Raw genomic sequence first — 20,087 nt, 5'->3', positions numbered from 1 at the left:
ACCTGTCTGCCTAATGACACAGCATGCTCAACAGACAGAAAATATCAGAATGAAGCTTGTTTAAATATATGAAGCCAGTCTTTACCTTAACTGTAAATGTGTCTGGTATATTTTTGCATTGTTATTTTTTTTAATGCAGTAACTAGAAGTAGGCAGGGTTGCTAGAAACTAAAGTAAGAGTAGTGGTACTTCAAAATAATATTATTCAAGTAAAAGTAAAAAGTATGTTGCAGTAAAACTACTCCAAGAAGTACTTTTCTTATCCAAAGTTAAATAAATGAAACACCCACCCCTGAATTCAAGTCATAATCATCTAAATCAAAAGATAAAAACAAAAAACTAATAATAAATACATGTCTGTAATGACTATATCACATACAAGTTTCACTTTTTGAATTTAATTACTTGAATAAACATTTTGATGATATTCTAATTTATTGAGATTCACAAGTAGAGCATAATGGCCCTTTAAATTGTCTCCTTTTGCCTATCTAAAACATTGCATGTAATGAAGACTCAAAGTACAGATTCTCCGTTGTTTGTGGTTTAATAGAGTTTTTTTTGTTTTCAGTCATTTATAAAATACTCATTAAAAACCTTTTCTTAAATTTAGATATTTACATATAAACAAGTGGCTGTGCAAAATTTACAAGACAGCAAAATGAGATCAATTCATTGTCTAATATGTCAAACAATTATATACAAGAAAACATTTCCTTAAGCTAAAGTTGTCAACCAAGAAACATTTACAGTGAACTCAAGTACCGTATTTCTCACACTATAAGTTGCACTTTTTTTCATAGTTTGGCCATCAGGTGCAACTTATATATAAATTTTTAATGGCAATTCATTTTGACCAACATGAACCAAGTAGTAAACATTACCATCTATAGTCGCAAGAGGATGCTCTAGGCTTGTGAAAACTATATGCTGCTCTTATACCACTTAAAAATGAATTGAAACATTAACTTACAGACAACAAAGACAAAACACGTGTTTCTATGTTGTTTCACTGTTTCAGTCTGCATTCATGCAGCAGAGTGTCACATTGCGTAGCTCGAAAGGAGAGCCCAGACTGAGACGGAACCTCATCATTGGGCTGTCTGTGAAGCCAGTAACAGCTAGCACTAGCTTACAGGTCTGTTATCTGTGCGGATTACAACTTCGCTGATGTTGCGCGTGAGCTTTATGTTGCTCTGACACATCCGTGTCATATTGTTAGCTTAGCACATAGCACCGCTGTGCTCATGGTCTAATTTCAATTTTGACAACTTTCAGCATAACAGGCCATTACGCTGAAATATGCTGGCAAGAGCTTTCTGGGTTTGAGTTGGTGGCTTGTTATAATAATTTAACCCACTCAACCTCCTAGTTATGTTCCATATTATTCATCCAGTAATGGATGCAGCTATGTAACTGAAAAAGTTAGCTTACCAGTCTTGGATTGTGTGAAATAAATTTCTAAATAAATGTGACTTACAGTCTGGTGCGACTAATAGTCCGATACTACATATGTTTTTTCCCTCTTTATGACGCATTTTTGACTGATGCGACCAATAATGTATGGAGTGACTTATAGTACGAAAGATACGGTATATAGTTATCAACATTACTAATAAACAGGAAAAAAGCCAAAAGCAAAAGCTAAAATTAGTATGTGCACTAAAAACACACACATGAAAAACATGTAAAGTGGGATGTTCATCTGGGGGACTTAAAAAAGTGATTAACAAGTTAAGTAACATAGTTTAGTATAATAATTCATCATAAACCCAAATTGAACTTTTGTTTCATTTTAATCACAATATTCCCATGGTTTTCCATTAACTTTGATTTAAATTCCTTGTTTTAAAATGGTATAATAAATTAATACACGTTTGAGCAGAACTACAGATCCTCATCCCCAAATTACCAGCCAAAAACAAATTAGATCCAATTTGATCTTGCAATATATATAGGAAAATAATAGATATACTCCGGTTTTCTAAAGACAAGTACTGACATGAAGTACATTCAAAGTCTGTAGTAAATCTGCTGCAGTGGAAATATATATTAAAAAAATAAAAATCTCAACCACTCCCACCACCTGATGGAAAGCTTCTTAAGATCACCCAAGCTTTACATAAATAAAACAGCACAAAAGAAAAACTGAATTTATCCTAATTTATCCAAAATCTCTGGAAAATACTGTTGGATCAATAAACCAACACTATCAAGTGGCTATGGCTTTACTTGTTAAGAAGGCAACTGAACAAATATTTCAACATCACATGAGCCAGCTGGAGTTACATTGCCCTCTACATTTATTGCCATCTATTGATAAAATAAACTTCTTGTATTGCAGTAGCATAATCTCACAATCAAATGATACAAATAAAAAACATTTTTTTTTATTGTGAACTTGTATTCAAAAGAGGAAAACAAACCCAAAATGAATACTGTTGTTCCAAAAATCCCTGGTGGCAGACTTATTGGCACCCCTGCTGTTAATCCTATTGAAGCACAGAGTATTCTCAGATAAAATTTAATCACTTTCAAGCATACAGTAAGGCCCACCCTTGACTCTTTTTTTTATGATTTCATTAAATCATTCAGATTTTTCAGTTCGCCCAGCAGATGCTTGTAGAAGTAGTCGCCTGTCATAACAAATTTTGCTAGATGATAAATTGTCCCCGAAACCATCACAATAAACAATAATATTGCAGTTTGGAGACTATTTTCAACTAATATGATGACAATGGCATAATAATGTTGTCTTTTGTGCCGTTGTGCAGCTGTGCAATTGCCTTTTGTGACAGGTATGCAAATGGAAATTCGCATTGGGTGATTTTGTTTTAGGTGCAGCTGCAAATTTGTTGTATTGCAGCGTTTTGTTGCCACTGTGTTGGTACAAATGCAACATACCGGCTCATCCAGGTTAAGTGGTTCACCACGGTTCTTTGGTATAAATCCAAAGTGCTTTCACACTGCCGTTGTCGCGTTCGGTTTTGAAACCTATTCAATGTTTTGCTTTGTTGACTACCATTTCACTGCCTTGCTACTTCTCAGGGGGCTCTCACGCTACACTATGAGCTACGTAACGAGACCATGCGCCTGGCAAGTTGCTGATGCAAAGCTGATTCCTTTCTACACAAAGAAAACGAGAAGGGGAGCGGTGCGTGGATACCGGTGCCTTGAACTGAAACCTTCTGTCATCCAGTCTCTTTGGTAGAAAGAGAGGGAGACACAAACAAACATGCAAATCATTCTGTCATTTATATTTATCATGCGTTTGTTTTATTGCGAGATGTTTTAGAAGAAGATTGGTTTTGTGTTGACTAAACATTCTTTGTTAATTTGCCCACGTTTTGGGTCGTTTTCCTGTTAAAAGACCTAATGATCACCTGTTTTCAGTTTTCTACATGACTCCATCTGATTTATTTATTTTTTTATTAAAATCTCCAGGAATGTCAAAGACTTTGTGATTATCTGTTCTAACAAATTTTGTAGTACCATTGGAAGAGGAAGCGACTCACAGCATCACAGATCCTCCACCAAGCTTAAAAGGGGGCATAGGAAACATTATAAAAAAGTATTCAGTTACACTTGCTTTATTGGCATTGTTCAGAGTGCAAATAAGGGTAAATTTGTAACAAAAATATTGTATCTTTACTTGGATTTTTCTTTTCTAAAGGAGATTATGCTACTGCATTAAAAGCATTTACAGATTTTTACACATCTTAAGCCGGGCATACACTGTACGATATTCTCAATTGTTGTTCTCAGATACAGCTCAAACTGTACGACGAAACCGCAAGGTTTAAAAGTTCACAGCTCTTCTCAAGTTCACGTCTCTTTTTACACTGTTCGGCCCGACGCTCTGATGCGATCTGAGTGCTCACACTGTACGTCCAAAAACCACACGTCATACTCAGCCCCGTAGAGAGATGGCGCTACCCTGACTCGCCTACCCGGAAGCCAAATGTCAACAGTAGAAGAAGAATAAGGCAGAAGTGTCGATGCTTACTGTTAAATATGAGGCTCACAAGAACGAAACGCGCTTCCTTGGCAATTCTACGAATTGCACCTCCGTAGTTTGACTCAATGTTACATGTACCTGCATCATGCTTCTCTCCACTCCTATGTTTTCATCTGAGAAGAAGAAGAAGAATTTCCTTGTTTGCAAATGCGCGAGGTTGGGGGAAATCGGCTCGTAGACGCACCCAACTCTGCTTAAACAGCAGGATGTTCTCACGATCACTAACGATCACTCAAGAGGGCCGACTGAATTACAGGTTTGATTATCATCCGACCATCCGATTTCTGATCGGGAGGTGGTCGTGGGAGGTTAATCGCCCCTTGTCACCCCCCTGTATACTACATGACGCAGGACGCACAATGCAGCTGAAACTAGGCCCGATCCAAAAAATTCTCGCACAACTGAAGAATCGGCCCAAAAACGGTAAAATAATCGTACAGTGCATGCAAGGCTTTAAGCATTGATGTCAATAAGTGTAAGGTCAACTGGTGTCACTATGCGCTCATCTCATTGCTGAACATACAACACAAAAGGTCAGTGCTTGAAGAGGCTTTTAAAAAGCTGATGTCACCTCCGTGTTTCAGATAATTCTCTTCCTGCAGATATGTCTCTTAGTGCAGCAGATAAAACAAAGGGCCAATAGGTCCGTTTCCTTAATGCCACTGCGTGTGACCAGTCCCTTCAATCCGGCTGCTATTTAAGGAGACCTTTGTAGAGTAGCTGGGAGTGACTGGTCTCTCTTTCATTCTCCAGACATAAGAGTAGGTCCCGGAGGTTAACTCTGGTGATGCGCTGTCGCATAAACTGTCTGGAGCCCGGTCCACTGGAGCCTCCAGGCTGGGAGGGACCCGACCCTGAACCCTGCGGGGTGGAATGAAAGAAAATATTTAACAATTCCACAAACAGAATGAATTTTGTCATAAGGTTGCATGATCCTTACTTCTGCACTTGCACCACTTAAAGGCGAGTCTGTTTTCCGTTTTTTCCTCGGGCCGATAGCTGCCAGTGCTGTTAGGTTGGCTTCTCTCTGCATCATCTGAGCCAACTCCAGCTGCTGCATCTGGAATCCACACAATAACAACATACGGATTAATCACACTCATGATTATAATAAAAGAAAGTGGTTGCACAGCCACTCTTTTCTGCATATAATTACCTCTTTGGCCTTCTGTTTAAGTCTGAGCTGCTCAGGGTCTTCTTGCCGTGACCTAGACTGCAGCAATGCAGAGGAGATTTTAAATATTTCAGGCTGGATCTGATTAGTTTTTTAAATACATTGTTTTATTCATTCACTCTCTCATAGTTAGCATATCTGCTGGCTAGTAGCAGAATAAAAAAGTTATTTTATGATAAAGATCACACGCTCGTCCTCTACGCTCTATGCAAATATAACAGTGTGATTCTTCCTGTCAGGTATTCTGTGTCCTTGTTTCAATAATGATAGGTCACTTCAGGTCAATAAAGCACGTGTTCCCACTAAAGATCTATTTTTTTTTTGACAGTAAAAATACATCTATATGGTGGTAAGATCCACAGATTAACAGGCTACTTCTAAATACTTATTATACACATCCCCTGTTAAACTAACCCAGCTGGTTTGAGGGGAACCAGATCCCTGTGCATCTTAAATCGTAGAACTTAATAAAATCAAACACTCTAGGCAAAGATTGACTTTGTTGCCATTTTGTAAGAAAGAAAAGCTAATTTTTTATATGTTAATACTTTGTAAACATTGATGCATAATATAAACACTTCATTGCTCAACTGGGATATTTAATGGTACTACCCGTTCAGCTACAGATTAAAAATACATTATGGATATATCTGTAAAATCGTTGTAAAAGTTAAATAGGGGGACGCTTTGTATTCAACCTGTAATATAAAGCATTTTCCTATAATCTACTGTAAGGAAACGTGGTTATAGGTCTGGAAATTTTATGGTTCCATAAGGATTATCGCCTCGTTTTCATTAGAGTCAACTGGCCCAAACAGTAATATGAACCAACATAAAGTTATCAAGAGATAAAAATACGACTGAAATAAAACAAGTCAAATTTGATCATTTTTATGACCATTTTTATGTTTACAAGGGTAAAACATATTTTGTTCACCAACAAGAAATGCAAGTTGAATGGGAACAAATGGAACCACATGGGTAACAAATAAGGCTGTGAATTAATTGAGCTAAAGCCAGTATAAAGTGTTACACCCATTTATTGTCCTGAAAAAAGTCAGTCAAAACTGTGAGGTAAAAAGGAAAAACTTCAAGCTGTTCCTAAATTGACATAAAATCGTCTCTTTCTACCTTAGCAGCCTTCAGCAGGATCTCTCTCTCCTGCTCCTCCTTCCGTTGCTTCTCCATCTGATCCAGCTGCTCAAAGAACTTGAGCTGAGCTCGCACGTCGCTGACCTGCTCACACCGCTCATCCTCCTGAAGATTTTATGAAGTAAGATGTTTGAGGGAAGAGGAGAAATACAAAGTTATCAAAGCAGAATAAACTACAGTTTGCAAAGCAAACTCTCAAGCTACTGAGACCAATCCATACCTTAAAATTTATATTCTTCTGTTGTGCCACTTGTGAAGCCTTTTCCAAGAGGTTCTGCAGCCGCTGTTGTGTAGCATGGGAAATGTAGCTGATCACGTCTGTGCCCAACTCGCTGACACCAAACCTCTTACCTGAAGCAGAAACGAGGGTGGAATAAGGAAGAGTGAATGAGAGTTGACCTGCAGTTAGAGCACAGCCTGGCTTTGCCACAAAAGTAAACCACTGACCGATCTGCAGAACTATCCGGGTGAGAGAGGAGATGGAGAGAAAGGCTTCGTCCTTACAGGACCGGGTCACGATGCCAACAAGTTCAGAGCTGGTTGCCATGCGGGCGCTCTCCTCGGATAAGTTGACCCCTGCCATGGAAGCCACGTCATTGATATCATCATCATCCCTGTATGAAAGACGTAAAAAAGGAAGAAACAAAGAGCAAAAGAGATTAATACATGCTTTATACTTCATTGCCACCACACATGCACACCTGACCCAATTAATGAGCTGCTGCTGAAATTAGGGTTAGGCATCATAAAACTTTCTACCCTCAGAGGCCTCACTTGCATGCTATTTTTAATATTTTTGCTAAAACGGCAACTAGTGTCAGATTATATTGCAAATAGATCACCACTGCGTTATAAATGTGTATAATTAATATCTTAAAGGACTGTTTGAAGAACAGTAATTGTTGGCCAATATATTCCATGTGTCCTGACCTTCCAATTTGCATGCCAGTGTAATATTTAATGAGTTGGGCAGTCTCACATTAGCAGATGCTCACAATAGACATGACATTGCTTAAAGTCAAAGTGATACAATCACATATGAGAAAGAGAGGAAAAAAGAAAACCACAACTGACATGATCATCGTAATATTTACCAATATTATCACCATCGCAAGATTTCCTAATATAGATTAGCTTAATGTAGCATTGCGTCAGAGAAACAATGTCCTGTGTTCCCATACATTCCAGAAACAGGTATAAAGGAGCAAACACTTGCTGGTAATTCTCTATTATTCTTGTTTCTGCAGCTTAATCGCTTTAGTAATCTAAACATCTCAAAAACATCTTAAATGTTAACCTGTCTACGGGTCAGTTTGAAATGGTGAGCAGTTGTTATTCTTGTTTACTGGTTTTTCCACTGTTTTACTTGTTGTGAAACAGAGCTGAAACAATTCCTCAAACGATATGAATAGAGCTGAAGCCCATTAATGAGGGATTGTTTAACTTGTAAATATGCTAATTTCATTGTTGAAAGTTGTATAAGTCATGGTTTCTTAAGTTCATTTATGTCCTGTTTATCCCCTATTAGCAGAGTTAGGATCAAGTCATTGTTTTACGAGTCACAAGTAAGTCTTAAGTCTTTCCACCTGAGACAATTCACAAGCCATTCAAGCCTCAAATCAAGTCAAAGTCTTTTAATTTCAAGTCCTTAACAAGTCATTTGAGCAATTATGTAATTTGGACAGAGTAATACTAATAATGAGATTCATAAAGTATTTTAAAAAGTGTTTTTATCCACCAGAACGACCAGCAAGAGGAACTCCATTTCAAAAATGTCTGAAAAGTAGTACTAATGTAGCTTTTTTAAGAAATATTACCTAAAATAAACAAAAATATTCAGCAAATTTATAATAGAATGAAAAAACTGATGTATTAAAAAAATCAGATTACCATACAAAATAAAAATTATTTCCATTCTAATGAACAGCAACAGTACAAACCTACATTTACAATATTATACGAGTAACATCAGATGCCCTGCCTTTGTTTGTGGTTATGGCGCATAGCACAGACTAGCAGTGCTCATATAATAACGAGAAGAAATCCTTCAATCAGAACTAGGAAAACATTTTTAATGATAAGATAGAACATTCCCAGTATTTCTATTGCAAACTATTGAAACAATCTGAATGGCGACTTTATTGCAAGGTCAGCAGCCTCCACTGCTAACCATCTGACTTCAACAGCAATCTAATCTTTTATAGGCTCATCTTGGAGTTAGACCTGTGAACTTTCCTGTGTTTTTGATTCATTTAGTGAACACACAAAAATATAAAGAATAGTAAACTTGGGTAATTAGGTAACATCAAGCACACATTCCTCTATAATCATAGAGGAATAAATATATATATATATATATTTTAGGTTTTTACGGCACTAGTAGCACGTTTTTTGTACAGTAGGCTGACAGGAAAGGGGGTGCGAGAGAGGGGGAGAGACATGCGGCAAAGGACGACAGGTCAGAGTCGAACCTGGAACAGCCACGTCGAGGACTAAGGCCTCCATACATGGGTTGTGCGCGCTAACCACTGCACCACCAAAGCACGCCCATAAATATCTTTGAGAATTTAAAATTGTATGAACTAAATTCATTTTTTCTTTCAATTTAACAGGCAATTTGTATCTCACAAATTTGCATGTGAAAAAAACAAACATAAAGACATAGATCTAAAATATTTTTGGCATAATAGTGTCATAAAACCTTGCAGTATTGTAACACATTAATTAAACCCCAATAATAAAGAAAAAGAACACATTTTCTTTGAGTGAGGGGAGAGGGGGATAATTTTTTTTATTTATTGTTATTTTGCTGTTTTTGTTTTGTTGATGCTGTTTTTTCTAAGACAAAAAAAAACTTACATTATGATTTCAGAGAAGGCATCATGGCTCCTTCTCTATCTTTTGCGCTAGGTCCATCACCCAGCACAATGATCACACATCTATGGCAGCTCTGGATGCTTAACGGACTTAATCCCATACTTAACTTTGATACTGCCGCTGGCAACACCATTGACTCCTGGCTTGCAATGAAGGATCATTCCCTAATGTGCTTCTATTGATAAATGATAAATAAATGATAAATGGACTGAACTTGTATAGAGATTTTCCAGTCATCCTGACACCTCAAAGCGCGTATTTAAAATCTTACTGAAAGTGCCTTTAACATTATTGTAATAAGTTATGCTGAATAGTAGCCAACCCGTTGTTTGTGAGATGCTGCGTGTAGATTTTTTTGTTATTTGTATCTTTTTCCAATTTTACACACACCTCTTTGATTGCGCTGGAGAAGAGAACCACTCCACACCCATTAATGTTTACCTGCTTTTCTTCTGCATACTACAATTACAGCAAAGACAACACAGTAGGTGCAGCGTGCCTATTGTAGCAATAGGAGGTGGAAAAAAATGGTAAACAGCGATGAGAAATCGCTGGATTGCGCATTTGGCACAGTTCCATCATTCCACTCCAGGCACTTTTCCTTTGTAACACACTCTCTGTTTGGTGTAAAATATCAAATTGTTCAAGTCAAAGTGAAGTCATCGGCCATTGCTGTGAAAATCCAGGTTAAATCCTAGGTCTTATCATTTTGTGACTTGGGTTGGATTCAATTCTAAATCACATGACTCAATCCACACCTCTGCCAGATAATCTAGAATACCAGAATAGGGCATTTTATGGATACTGTCCAGTCCTACATTATAAAATCTCAGATTTCAGATGGGATCACAGACATTAAAATAACAAAATCAAGGTAAGAAAATATAGAATTAATAAAAAAGGAATAGTTTAATTTAACTTGGAAATGTAAAGATGTGTGGGAATAAAAAGGCATTGTAAACATCTTAGACTTTAAAAGGTAAAACATATTTCTTTATCCTATAATGCAGATGCATGACAAAAAATTTATGAAAAATTTAAGTGGCACCAACTTGAAAGTCCCCCCTCCTGCTTCCTTCAGCTTGTTCCTCTGAGCATCAATGAGGGACGTCTGGTTGAACACCTGAACTCCTCTGGCACCTGCAGCAACCGTCTGCTTCACCACAGAGCCTGAAATTTATAAGTGGGGGCAGTATTTCACTTTTTGGCATAGCTCACTAAGACAGGATTAATCACAGCGGCTTTTGAAATGGTTAAAAAAAAAAAACCACCACAACGTTTTCATTGAATCCTACAATTACACAACGTAGCCACAAGGTGGCAGCAATCCCACCATGAGAAATCTGAAACTGTTCTGAAAAGTTTAGGCTGCAAAATATGTTAAAAGATTTGTTTAGCATAAGAGTCTTTCATGAACATGACCCAGATCAATACTACAGTTCTGCTTTGATAGCAACTATTGACAGTACCGTATTTTTCGGACCATAAGGTGCATTTGATTATAAAACACATTAAATATTTTTCCCAAGTGTGTAATATCACTCCACACTGCAAAAAGGGAACTAAAAGTAAGCAAAATTTTCTTGAAATTAGTGTATTTTTCCTTGATTTGAGCAGGTAAATAAGACTATGCCTATGGAATGAGATTTTTGCACTTAAAATAGGAACAATTCGTTCATTCCATCTTATTTCAAGTGCAGGATATCTAATCATCTTATTTTAAGGGTAAAAATACTGATTGCCCATTGGCAAACTATTTAGCTGCTCACATCAAGTAAAAATATACTCATTTCAAGAAAATTTTATTTACTTTTAGTTCAGTTTTTGCAGGGTGCCCCTCCACATACACAGCTCTTCCCTGAGAGGGAGAGCTATCTATCTCTGCTGGGAAGACAGAGTAGTTGCACTACACTGCCCTGCTTCTAACATAAGGCCAAAATAAATGCAACTTTTATATTGAATTAACTTACTTGGTCTGTTGTTGCTAACATGTACTCCGTGTGAGGGCTGTTTTACATGAATGCACTTCTACTTTAGACATTACAGTCAGGCAGTCTTGTAGACAGCTCAGGGGTCTGATCAGGTAGTGACACAGTATACCGTAATGCTCCGAATATCCATTGAGCAGAGCGGCTTCATTCCCAACCAGTAAGCACAAGTATGGTAATACTTATAATATATAAAGGTGCACCGGGTTATATGGCGGCCCATTCATTTTTGAGAAAATTTAAGGAATTTAGGCGCGCCTAAAATTATAACCCAATACTATACAAATGTAGCGAACATCTCCAGTGTATAAATCTGCTGAACTCACACCTGTTGGAATGGGTCTGACCATCTGTGGTTGACCCACAATGATCCGGCTGGGAGCTGCTCCTCTGATCGTTACCAAAGAAGGCTGAGCCAGCGTCACCTGTGGCCTCACTGCACTCCCCTGCTGCTGCTGGGGCACAACCTGCACACAATTACACCCAAATCAAGAAATTCAATAAATGCAAACAATAACAAAAGGAGGTGGGGGGGAGGGGGGATTTTAAGCATTGAATAACATGCCCACTACAACATTTAATGTTCACAGAAGCAGCTTAATTACCAGTCTGGGTTTACTGTTGGCTGTCTGGGAGAGGGTGATGACTGTGGCTTTGGTCGTGGCAGTGCCTGCGGCTGCGGTGACTGCAGGGGGTAGAGGAGGACGCAGCACCACAGCGCTGAGTGCTGCGGAGGCTGTCGCAGCTGGCTGAGTGCTTGGCTGGGGCAGCAGGCTTTGCTGGACGAAGGCCTCCGAGTCTGGGGTCATTTGGCGCAGCGCTGGAAGGCTCCTCTACAAGCAGCAGGAGAGAACAGAGTGCAAATAATAAAGTCAACAGTTTGGTATGGTATGAAATAATAATGACAGCCCAGTGGCAGTCGCCGCAGCTTAATATGAGGCAGGAAATTTGAAAAATATAAGGCTGAGATTGTGTATAATGCTATTGGCTTTCTCCTGTCAAAGAAACAAACTGCATTGCTGCTTCAGAGCCACTCTCGGTCTTAATCATATAACTGGCACTGGTAGAAATATTCAGAAAAGGATTAAACAGGATGTAGCATATTTTAAAAGCTTTGACTCTAGTTGCAGAACAATCCTTATCATGACTGAGACATAAAACTACAGAATCATGACATTTCAATTAGATGTTTTCAACGCTAAACATCAATATAAGTTACTTTATTATTCAATAGTGCTGATTATTGAGGGGATCTGCCAGAGCCCTGCAGAATCCAGCGTGTGTTTGTAGCACCCACAGCCTAATGAGCACATTTGTTTCTGTGTGTTATCAATAATTTAGTTGTTATGCTGCTTTTTTGCCCTTTTTAAGCTGACCTGCTTGTTATAAGTTGACCCGTGCAGAACATAGATTGAACTGATTTTTTTCCTATAAACTGAAAGCTACTAGCTTGATATACTCTTAATATGAAACACAAGAACAGCTAATGTTGTGTATAACAATGTGATATCCTACTTGTTGTCTATAAGTGAAGAGGGCCACACATTCAGAGCTCTCTAATCTATAATCAAATGTTGAGACACACTTGAAGCTAAATACAAACATTTTGCATATTTCTTTGACAGAAGTTTAACTTAAATGTTCATTTACATGTAAAAAAACCCAGAAAGAAAAAAATGATTTTTTGTTTAAGTACTCGACAGATATACAGAGTAGAGTAGCAGTAACCAATGCAAAGAATAATGCTCAAGCAAAAAAACTGTGATTTTGTGTGGGGTTAAAATTTATGTCAAATCATTCACAATAACAAAAAAAAAAAAGTTAAATATTAACAGTTTAAGTACAAATGAATGCCATAAAACTGCCAACATATCTGTGCAATGACCTCTAAGGTTTTCCTTTGAAATTACAGTTTACAGGTTTATCAAATGAACATTTTAACAGTGTGAATTGTGTATGTGTCCAACCCCTTTATTCTGATCGCACACCAAAAATCTCGCCTTGAAAAGTAACCTATTTAGTAAATGGAGGCCAGTGTACATATTTTAATCTCTGTATAAATATAACTGTCCCGTGAAGACCTGAGAGGTTTGTTAGAAAACAACAGCTTAATGATGAAAAGGAACACCGATTCAGACAAATCTAACATAAAGCTGTGGGAAAGCATGTTTTACTCATGGTGCACTGTTAAATCCATTATCCAAAAATGGAAAAAAATTAGCACAACAGCGAACAGGCTTAAATCGGAGGCAACCGAACTTTCGCTCAGTTCTTTCTGAGAATTTGAACAGGCAATTTAGCACGACTGCAAAACTTAACTGACAGTCGAAGCAACCAGCGCATTCATCAGAGAAACAACCAAGAGTCCCGTTATATTTCTGGAGGAGCTGCACAGATCCACAGCCCAGGTGGGAGTATCTATTGACAGAACAACTTTTAGTCGGTTCCTTTTACCAAGGTAAGGCGGAAAGAAAGACTTTCATTTTATCAAGTATCCCAAATACAATAGAAGTACAGCTTAAAGGCTGTTGCAAGCCATGTACAGAACATTGCAAGCATGCTGAAGGGGTTTTAGACAAATAAAATGATAATTATACGTTTTGCCCTACAAGTTTTAACTAACACCGCGCATCAGCCTCAATACCCCAATGGTGACGTATGCTGGCGGCACCATTATGCTGTGCGGGAATACTTTTTCTGAGCAGGAAAATACTTGAAACTGGGACTGAGGTACCAACATTGATGAGTACCAGCGCAGACTCTAATTTTCAGATGTATATTTGTAAATAAAATCCTGAAGCCCTTTTATTCCTCTTCTTACTGACACAGCTTGTGTATGTCTATCACAAACAAAAATCCTAATAAAACATTTAGTTGGTTGTAAAGTTAGATGTGGGCACGCTCAAGAGGTGTTAATACCTTTGCAAGGGACTGTAGCTTAAATTGAGTCATTCATTGTGTGTTTACTGTAGGAAAACGTTTAAAAAAAAAAAAAAAAAAAAACACAGCCTTGTGAAGGCAATACAGTGGAGCTTTTTACCATTTTTTCCAGGCCTCACCTTAAGGAAAGGTACCAGGTATGGCTGAGGGGAAGAGTTAAGCTCCTTGTACAGCCTGCTTGTAAAATCATCTGGCTCCATCTTCCCTTCCTGTTACATTAAAGACAGAAAGATGGTTAAGAACTGTGTGGTGAACAGACAGAGGATGTAACAGCGACAGATCAACCAACTATGGAGGAGAGAAGTACCAGCAGATTCTTTACGAGCTCTTTCACACTGGCTGTTGTCTCAGATGACTGTTTTCCATTGGAGGCTAACTTGATGAGTGTAGACAGGAAGTTTCTGCACTTTTTCACATTCTCCAGTGTTTCCTAAAACGACACAAATTTCGAAAATAAAGTCACTCAAGAGTTTGACAGGTTAGAGACCCAAGAGTTTGACCAGATTTTCCCTTCTCCCTTACAGCTGTGACGGCTATTGGAGCGACAGGCACCCCAGTGGCCCCTAGGGGCCCAACCCTCTGAGTTACTGCTGCCGTCGCCTGGACTGTGGTAGACGTTCCCAGAGCCTGTCCCGTGGATGTGGCGTTTCCTCCAAGTATGATGGTATTCTGCACATGTGAGAGAACGGGCACACGGTACAGGTTTAGTTTCACAGGACATAAAACAATCAGACATAAGACTTCCTTAGACCTGAGCTTTCAGTGCCAGGATTTAAGAAATACCCCAAAAACTGGTTAGGTAATAAACCAAAAAGACATTCAGCATCAAATACTGTCAATACGATGCATTTGCTTTAATATAATTGGATTTAATTCCATAAACTAACTGCTAATAGGCAGGCGTATGTGTAAAAGCTGCATTTGATGGAATTAAAGTGTAATCCTGCCCCCCATGGGTCTACTGGTGTTCTCCAACCAATCACTGCTTTAAATAATGTAAAACTTTTTAAAAAAAAAATTAAGTAAACAGCACTATCTCCAGAGTAAGAGCTTTTTTTTTCTTTTTTTTTTAACAAAATACACAAAAATAGATTACAATATAGCCAATATATCTGCAGATTCAGCTTACGTATTTTGAAAATGATTCAAAGCGACCAAAAAGTATAAACAGATTGACAGGCCTTGTGTGTAAGGCTTGCAAATAAAAGAGGGGGTAGCCTATCAGAGACGTACTGGGCTTTGTGTTTGCAGGGGATCTTCTATTAATTTCCTCACTCTAGTAAATAGCTATTTTCAGAAAATGCAAAACAAAAGGACAAACATTGTTTTTTTCCATGAGAACTGGAAGTTGGAGGATGGGGGTGGGCGTATTTAATGTAGTACGTCGGCTAAAGACACAAACGAAAATAACTGGTGACTAATCCCATCAGTGTCCAGGATGATCAGAATTTTGAGTCAATATTATTGGCAGTCCAAGCAGAATTCTAATGTTTCAGCTAATGTTTCTTAAGGAAATATTGCAGTGATTGCATGACTTATTGGAGCAAAACACACACAAATCACATATACGCAACACCTTAGTGAAACACTGTCTATTGTCAGCTGCCCGAAAATGTTACATTTCTTTTTTAGAAGCATAAAAAGATATTTATGAAAGGTAAGTTGACTAACAGTTTTTTTTTTTTGTGTTAGAACAAGTTCATCTTGGCACCTTGTAATGGTAACTACTACAGCCATTAAATATCCCAGAATGCATTCTGACTGAGGTACCTGCAGAACAGGAGGCCTCTGCAGTGTGGTTGTGGTTGTGACTGTGGTTTGAACAGAGGATCCCTGTTTGATTATGGTGGTCGGGGTTACTGAGCGAGCCAGCAGAGGAGCCCCTGGAGTCTGCAGAAGGCAGGAAACGAGATTTTTCCATTAGTTAAAAAGAAAACACTGGGACAAATAGAGATGCACTAAAATGATTAACTTTATCGATGTTATAATTTTTTAAATCAGATCAGTACATTAGCATCCAGCTTGGAATGCAACTTCAAAACAAGCTTAGATGCTTTTTCAAAAAAACAATATTTAGCACATTGAAGCTTTTTTATGTATGCTAATTTAGGAACTACAAACAAAAAGCGGGACACATTCCTGACTGAAAACATGCATAATAATTGTTGCCTTCACGGATGTGCATGTTATGTTCTTTACAAGAATGCACACAGGCGATCACATTTGATGACTTTTGTGCTGACCACTGAAAACTGATAAGTCGGATCTGCGCTCACTTTGGCCAAGGGACACCATGTTCACATTTCCAGAGAAACAGCTAGCCTCTTTGTTATAAGACCACAATAACGTTCTACTTCACAGCAGTCCGTTCTGAATAAGTTACAGCTTTGAAAAGAGGTGGGAGTTTTTAAAACATATTTTATGTTACATTCTTTTAGGTTTTGTCTCAACCTAGCTCTGAATGTTTCCTAGAGCCTGAAAAGAGGCATGAAGATAAAGTTGATTGACTGATTAGAGCTACTTTTCCCTGTATTTACTGTAGGCTCAGCAAAGGACTATGATCACTGACAGTTGTTTAAAGGGTTTTGCTAAGTCCATGTAGAAGAAACTGTTTCAACTGAAGGACTATCTAACAGCCTGACGATCACAAGCAGAGGTTTCAGTGTTCACCCTGGTGTACAGATAGTTCTCTGTGCATTTTAGAACGCTATATTTCTGTATTATAATCTGCTACTAATGTGCCAAAAACTGTCCATTTAGTCTGTGTTCACTCTAAGCATCGCATTACCTTTTGGTACGTAGCCGGAAGCAATTGCATGGACAAATATTTCTATGAAAATTTATAATTTCAACATATTATAAACTTCAATTTTATTAATTCGAGCTTTGTTACTGAACGGCTTTTTTTTTTCTCTTCCATGATGATAACATCTAAATGCAAGCTCTAACTTTTATTTATGCAAAGTGACTTCTGTTTTTCAGTTTATAAATCACAGGCTTCCTCAGATAAGAAAACCAATACAGATTTTGTCAAATTCAATTAATATCTATTCTTAAAACGTCATCCGTGTAAGATTTTAGACAAAAAAGTAGAAAGATTTACAGATTTGTTCATTTATAATAATAGAGAAGAAAAGAATGAAGAGTATTGTTTTTTTTCAGTCAAATCTGGTTGCTACTGAAGAAAAACCTAACCACACCAATAATGTTTGTCAAAAGTGATCCAATATTATTCAGAAGTTCCCCGTGTGCATGTGTCAATGCTTCTAGCAGATGTGCACCTGGGCAGACGTGACCTGGACAGGTGGAGTGCCGGTGGGGGCTACAGGTCGTGGCGTTATTGCGCTTTGCGATTGTGCCTGAGCCTGCATCTGAGCCAAGGTCTGCTGGTGAATCATGAGCAGCTGCCCACTCTCACTGCGAACCAACACCATGCCTGCAAGGTGAAGAAACCAAAGTCACAGCCATGACATAGGACATCAACGTCAACGAACCACTGTTAATGCTTTCTAGCAGATGAAACAACGAATCAAACGAGCGACCAGAGGGTAAAGAACTGGAAAAACTCAACGACACGTAAGGACTAAGAAAAAAAAAAAAAAACATTGACAAGGGATGGAGTGAAAAATCGGAAGGTGGCTGGAATTTTAGGATTTTTAGTTTGACCGGCAATATGCAGTGAGTGGAATATGAAAAACAGTCAAAATGTGGTAATAATCTGATCTGTGATTCTGTAACTCTTTTCGTCAGCTGATGCACTGCTTGAGACATGCAGTAAACAGCTATTGATAAGGAAGGGCCACAGAAAGAGTCAATATTATTTAGCAAAGCGTTTCTTTTACAGGGGATTCTAAGAACATTGAGGATGTAATCGGTTCTGCACCTGGAACCTTGACCTACTCTCTGTAGCCTCTGTGAAAAGTCAATTGTATTTTCATCTTTTCTAACAACAAGACGTCACAAGCTTTTCGTCACCCGTGCAGGAAATGAAAGCCCATCTGTGGAACAGTAAAGGGAAAAACACTTATTAAACATCCTACCTGGAGGGAGTTGGATGTTTTGGATACTTGTGGGGTTTTGATGGGGCTGAGTGAGCCGGGGGGCCAACACCTGTGGAGCAATGGTCCTTATCCCCCCAGGCGGGGTGGCACCGACCGCCGACGGCAAGGAAGCCCTCAGGTTTTGCAGAACAGTCGGACTCCTCATGGTCGCCGTGGTACCTGTCAGAACACCCGAAGCCATGACCTGAGCACCGGTATGCGTTATGGTTTTAGTGGGTTCGGTTTTGCAGGAAACTCCAACGCTCCCTGGCGAGGGGCCGTCCGCGCTTGGAGACTCGTTAGCAGAAGTTTGCATAGGTGGCCTCACAAGCGCCACGGTGGGCACGGTGTTCGCAGACGGCTGAGACGCGCTCCCGGGTGAGGTCGACGTGTTTTGTGCACTGGGAGCAGTTCGGATAACAAAGCCCGGGGACGCAGACGCGGGTCCGTTGACAGCAGCGCTCGGAGAGCTGGCCGGCTGTCCGCTTCCGGGGATGTGACAGTTCGCCAGCGCGCCGCTTCCATCCAAAGCTGGAGCACCAGCCGCTTGTTGTTTGTCTGCTCCAGCTGTTGCACCTGATGCTCCTCTGACTGCTCCGCCGGCTGCCGCTGAGCCCAAGTGAGCCTGCGCGGCTGCCGTGCTCGGTTCAGCCGCCGGTGGGATCCCAGCTGTCCCATCCATGCTGTAACCGCGGGACCCCCGAACAGTTACCGACACCTCCAGCAACTCCTGCCGCTACCGCAGCGGAAACATACGGCGACAAGGGAAGTGCCGAGCGGCTGTCCAAATCGCATTAGTTTCTGGAAAGTGGTAAGTCAGATGAAGTTGGCCGCAGTAAAGTTGAACAAGCAGACTGTAACTAGCTACTGTCGGCTAATCAGGGAGCGGATATATGTTGCCTGCTTTATATTGTCAAAATCCAATTTTACTGTCCTCCTGAACATTGAAACTACCGATTACAGTTAAGCCGCATACGTGATTTGTTGCAAAGTGAATCCCAGACGTTGAGTTAGCGACGACTGGTCCTGTTAAAAAGGTCTCCGGAGTTCTCGCCGCCTCACTTACTACTTTTTTGTCAACCTCTCTGTTGGGGAAAACATCAGGCAGCAAATTGGAGCCCGCCGCCATCTTTGCCTGCCAACGCTAGTTCCTCGGACGCATGCGCCGATTGGATACGCCCTTCCATGACGTTGTCTCCGTAGGCGTTGTGATTGGTTCGTTCAAGAAAATAAACTCCGAAGCAAAAGATGCTGTCAGATCTGTCAGTTTCACAAGGGAGAGGAGTAGTACTATATTTTATTTTTAGAAAAGGGTGCTTACTAAAGCATTTATGTTGCCGCGGATTTATGCAGAGTGTGGAAACATTTTAAAAAAACAAGTTGTTGGCCACGTTTGTCTCGCCTGCTTTTAATCTATACTCTTTAGATGTGGAAAACAACATGGTTTTGTCCTCTGTAACAGCTATTTTCCCCACTTTAATAAATTTGGAAAAAATATCCACTACTAATTATTTTAATTAAACTTCTCATAGGCAAAAATCTATTTCACTTATTTTTCGTTTAAAAGCATAAATGAAACGTCGTTAGCCGCATGAAGGGTGCGCACCATTTCTCACCCGGCGAAACGACCGGTGCAATGAGTAGGCGTGGTTTGGACGCAAGCTCAAGCGGCGCTCCAACCGGAGCGTTGAATACTCCTTTTAGACATGCAAAGATTGTGGGGGTCCTAAACTTTTTTTAAGTGAATTGGTCTAAATAATCATCAATGGACTTAGTGCCACTTCTTGTTGATACCATTGTGTTTTTGCAACACATAACCATACACTAATGCTTATTATATTTCCTATTATTATTATTACCCCATGGTTTTTGCTAGTGTATATAGAAAACCACACCGC

General features: G+C 39.3%; 1 protein-coding gene across 1 annotated transcript; it reads right to left on the bottom strand.

Moving 5' to 3' along the window:
• Positions 1-1,777: 1,777 nt before the first annotated feature.
• On the bottom strand, positions 1,778-19,725 carry LOC105932281 (transcription initiation factor TFIID subunit 4). Its single transcript, XM_012871364.3, has 15 exons — positions 18,190-19,725; positions 17,431-17,585; positions 15,920-16,039; positions 14,672-14,818; positions 14,457-14,579; positions 14,269-14,358; positions 11,815-12,042; positions 11,538-11,676; positions 10,274-10,391; positions 6,792-6,958; positions 6,565-6,695; positions 6,324-6,449; positions 5,175-5,231; positions 4,959-5,078; positions 1,778-4,879 (listed from the first exon to the last, which is right to left on the bottom strand). The coding sequence occupies exons 1-15, from the start codon at positions 18,869-18,871 to the stop codon at positions 4,712-4,714; spliced, it is 2,571 nt and encodes an 856-aa protein (XP_012726818.2). The 5' UTR covers positions 18,872-19,725; the 3' UTR covers positions 1,778-4,711.
• Between the last annotated feature and the right edge of the window lie 362 nt (positions 19,726-20,087).

This window comes from Fundulus heteroclitus, chromosome 1 (genome assembly GCF_011125445.2).
Source record: "Fundulus heteroclitus isolate FHET01 chromosome 1, MU-UCD_Fhet_4.1, whole genome shotgun sequence".
Classification (NCBI taxonomy): domain Eukaryota; kingdom Metazoa; phylum Chordata; class Actinopteri; order Cyprinodontiformes; family Fundulidae; genus Fundulus; species Fundulus heteroclitus.
The sequence above is the reverse complement of the archived record's forward strand: the minus strand, read 5'-3'. Positions and strand labels throughout refer to the sequence as shown.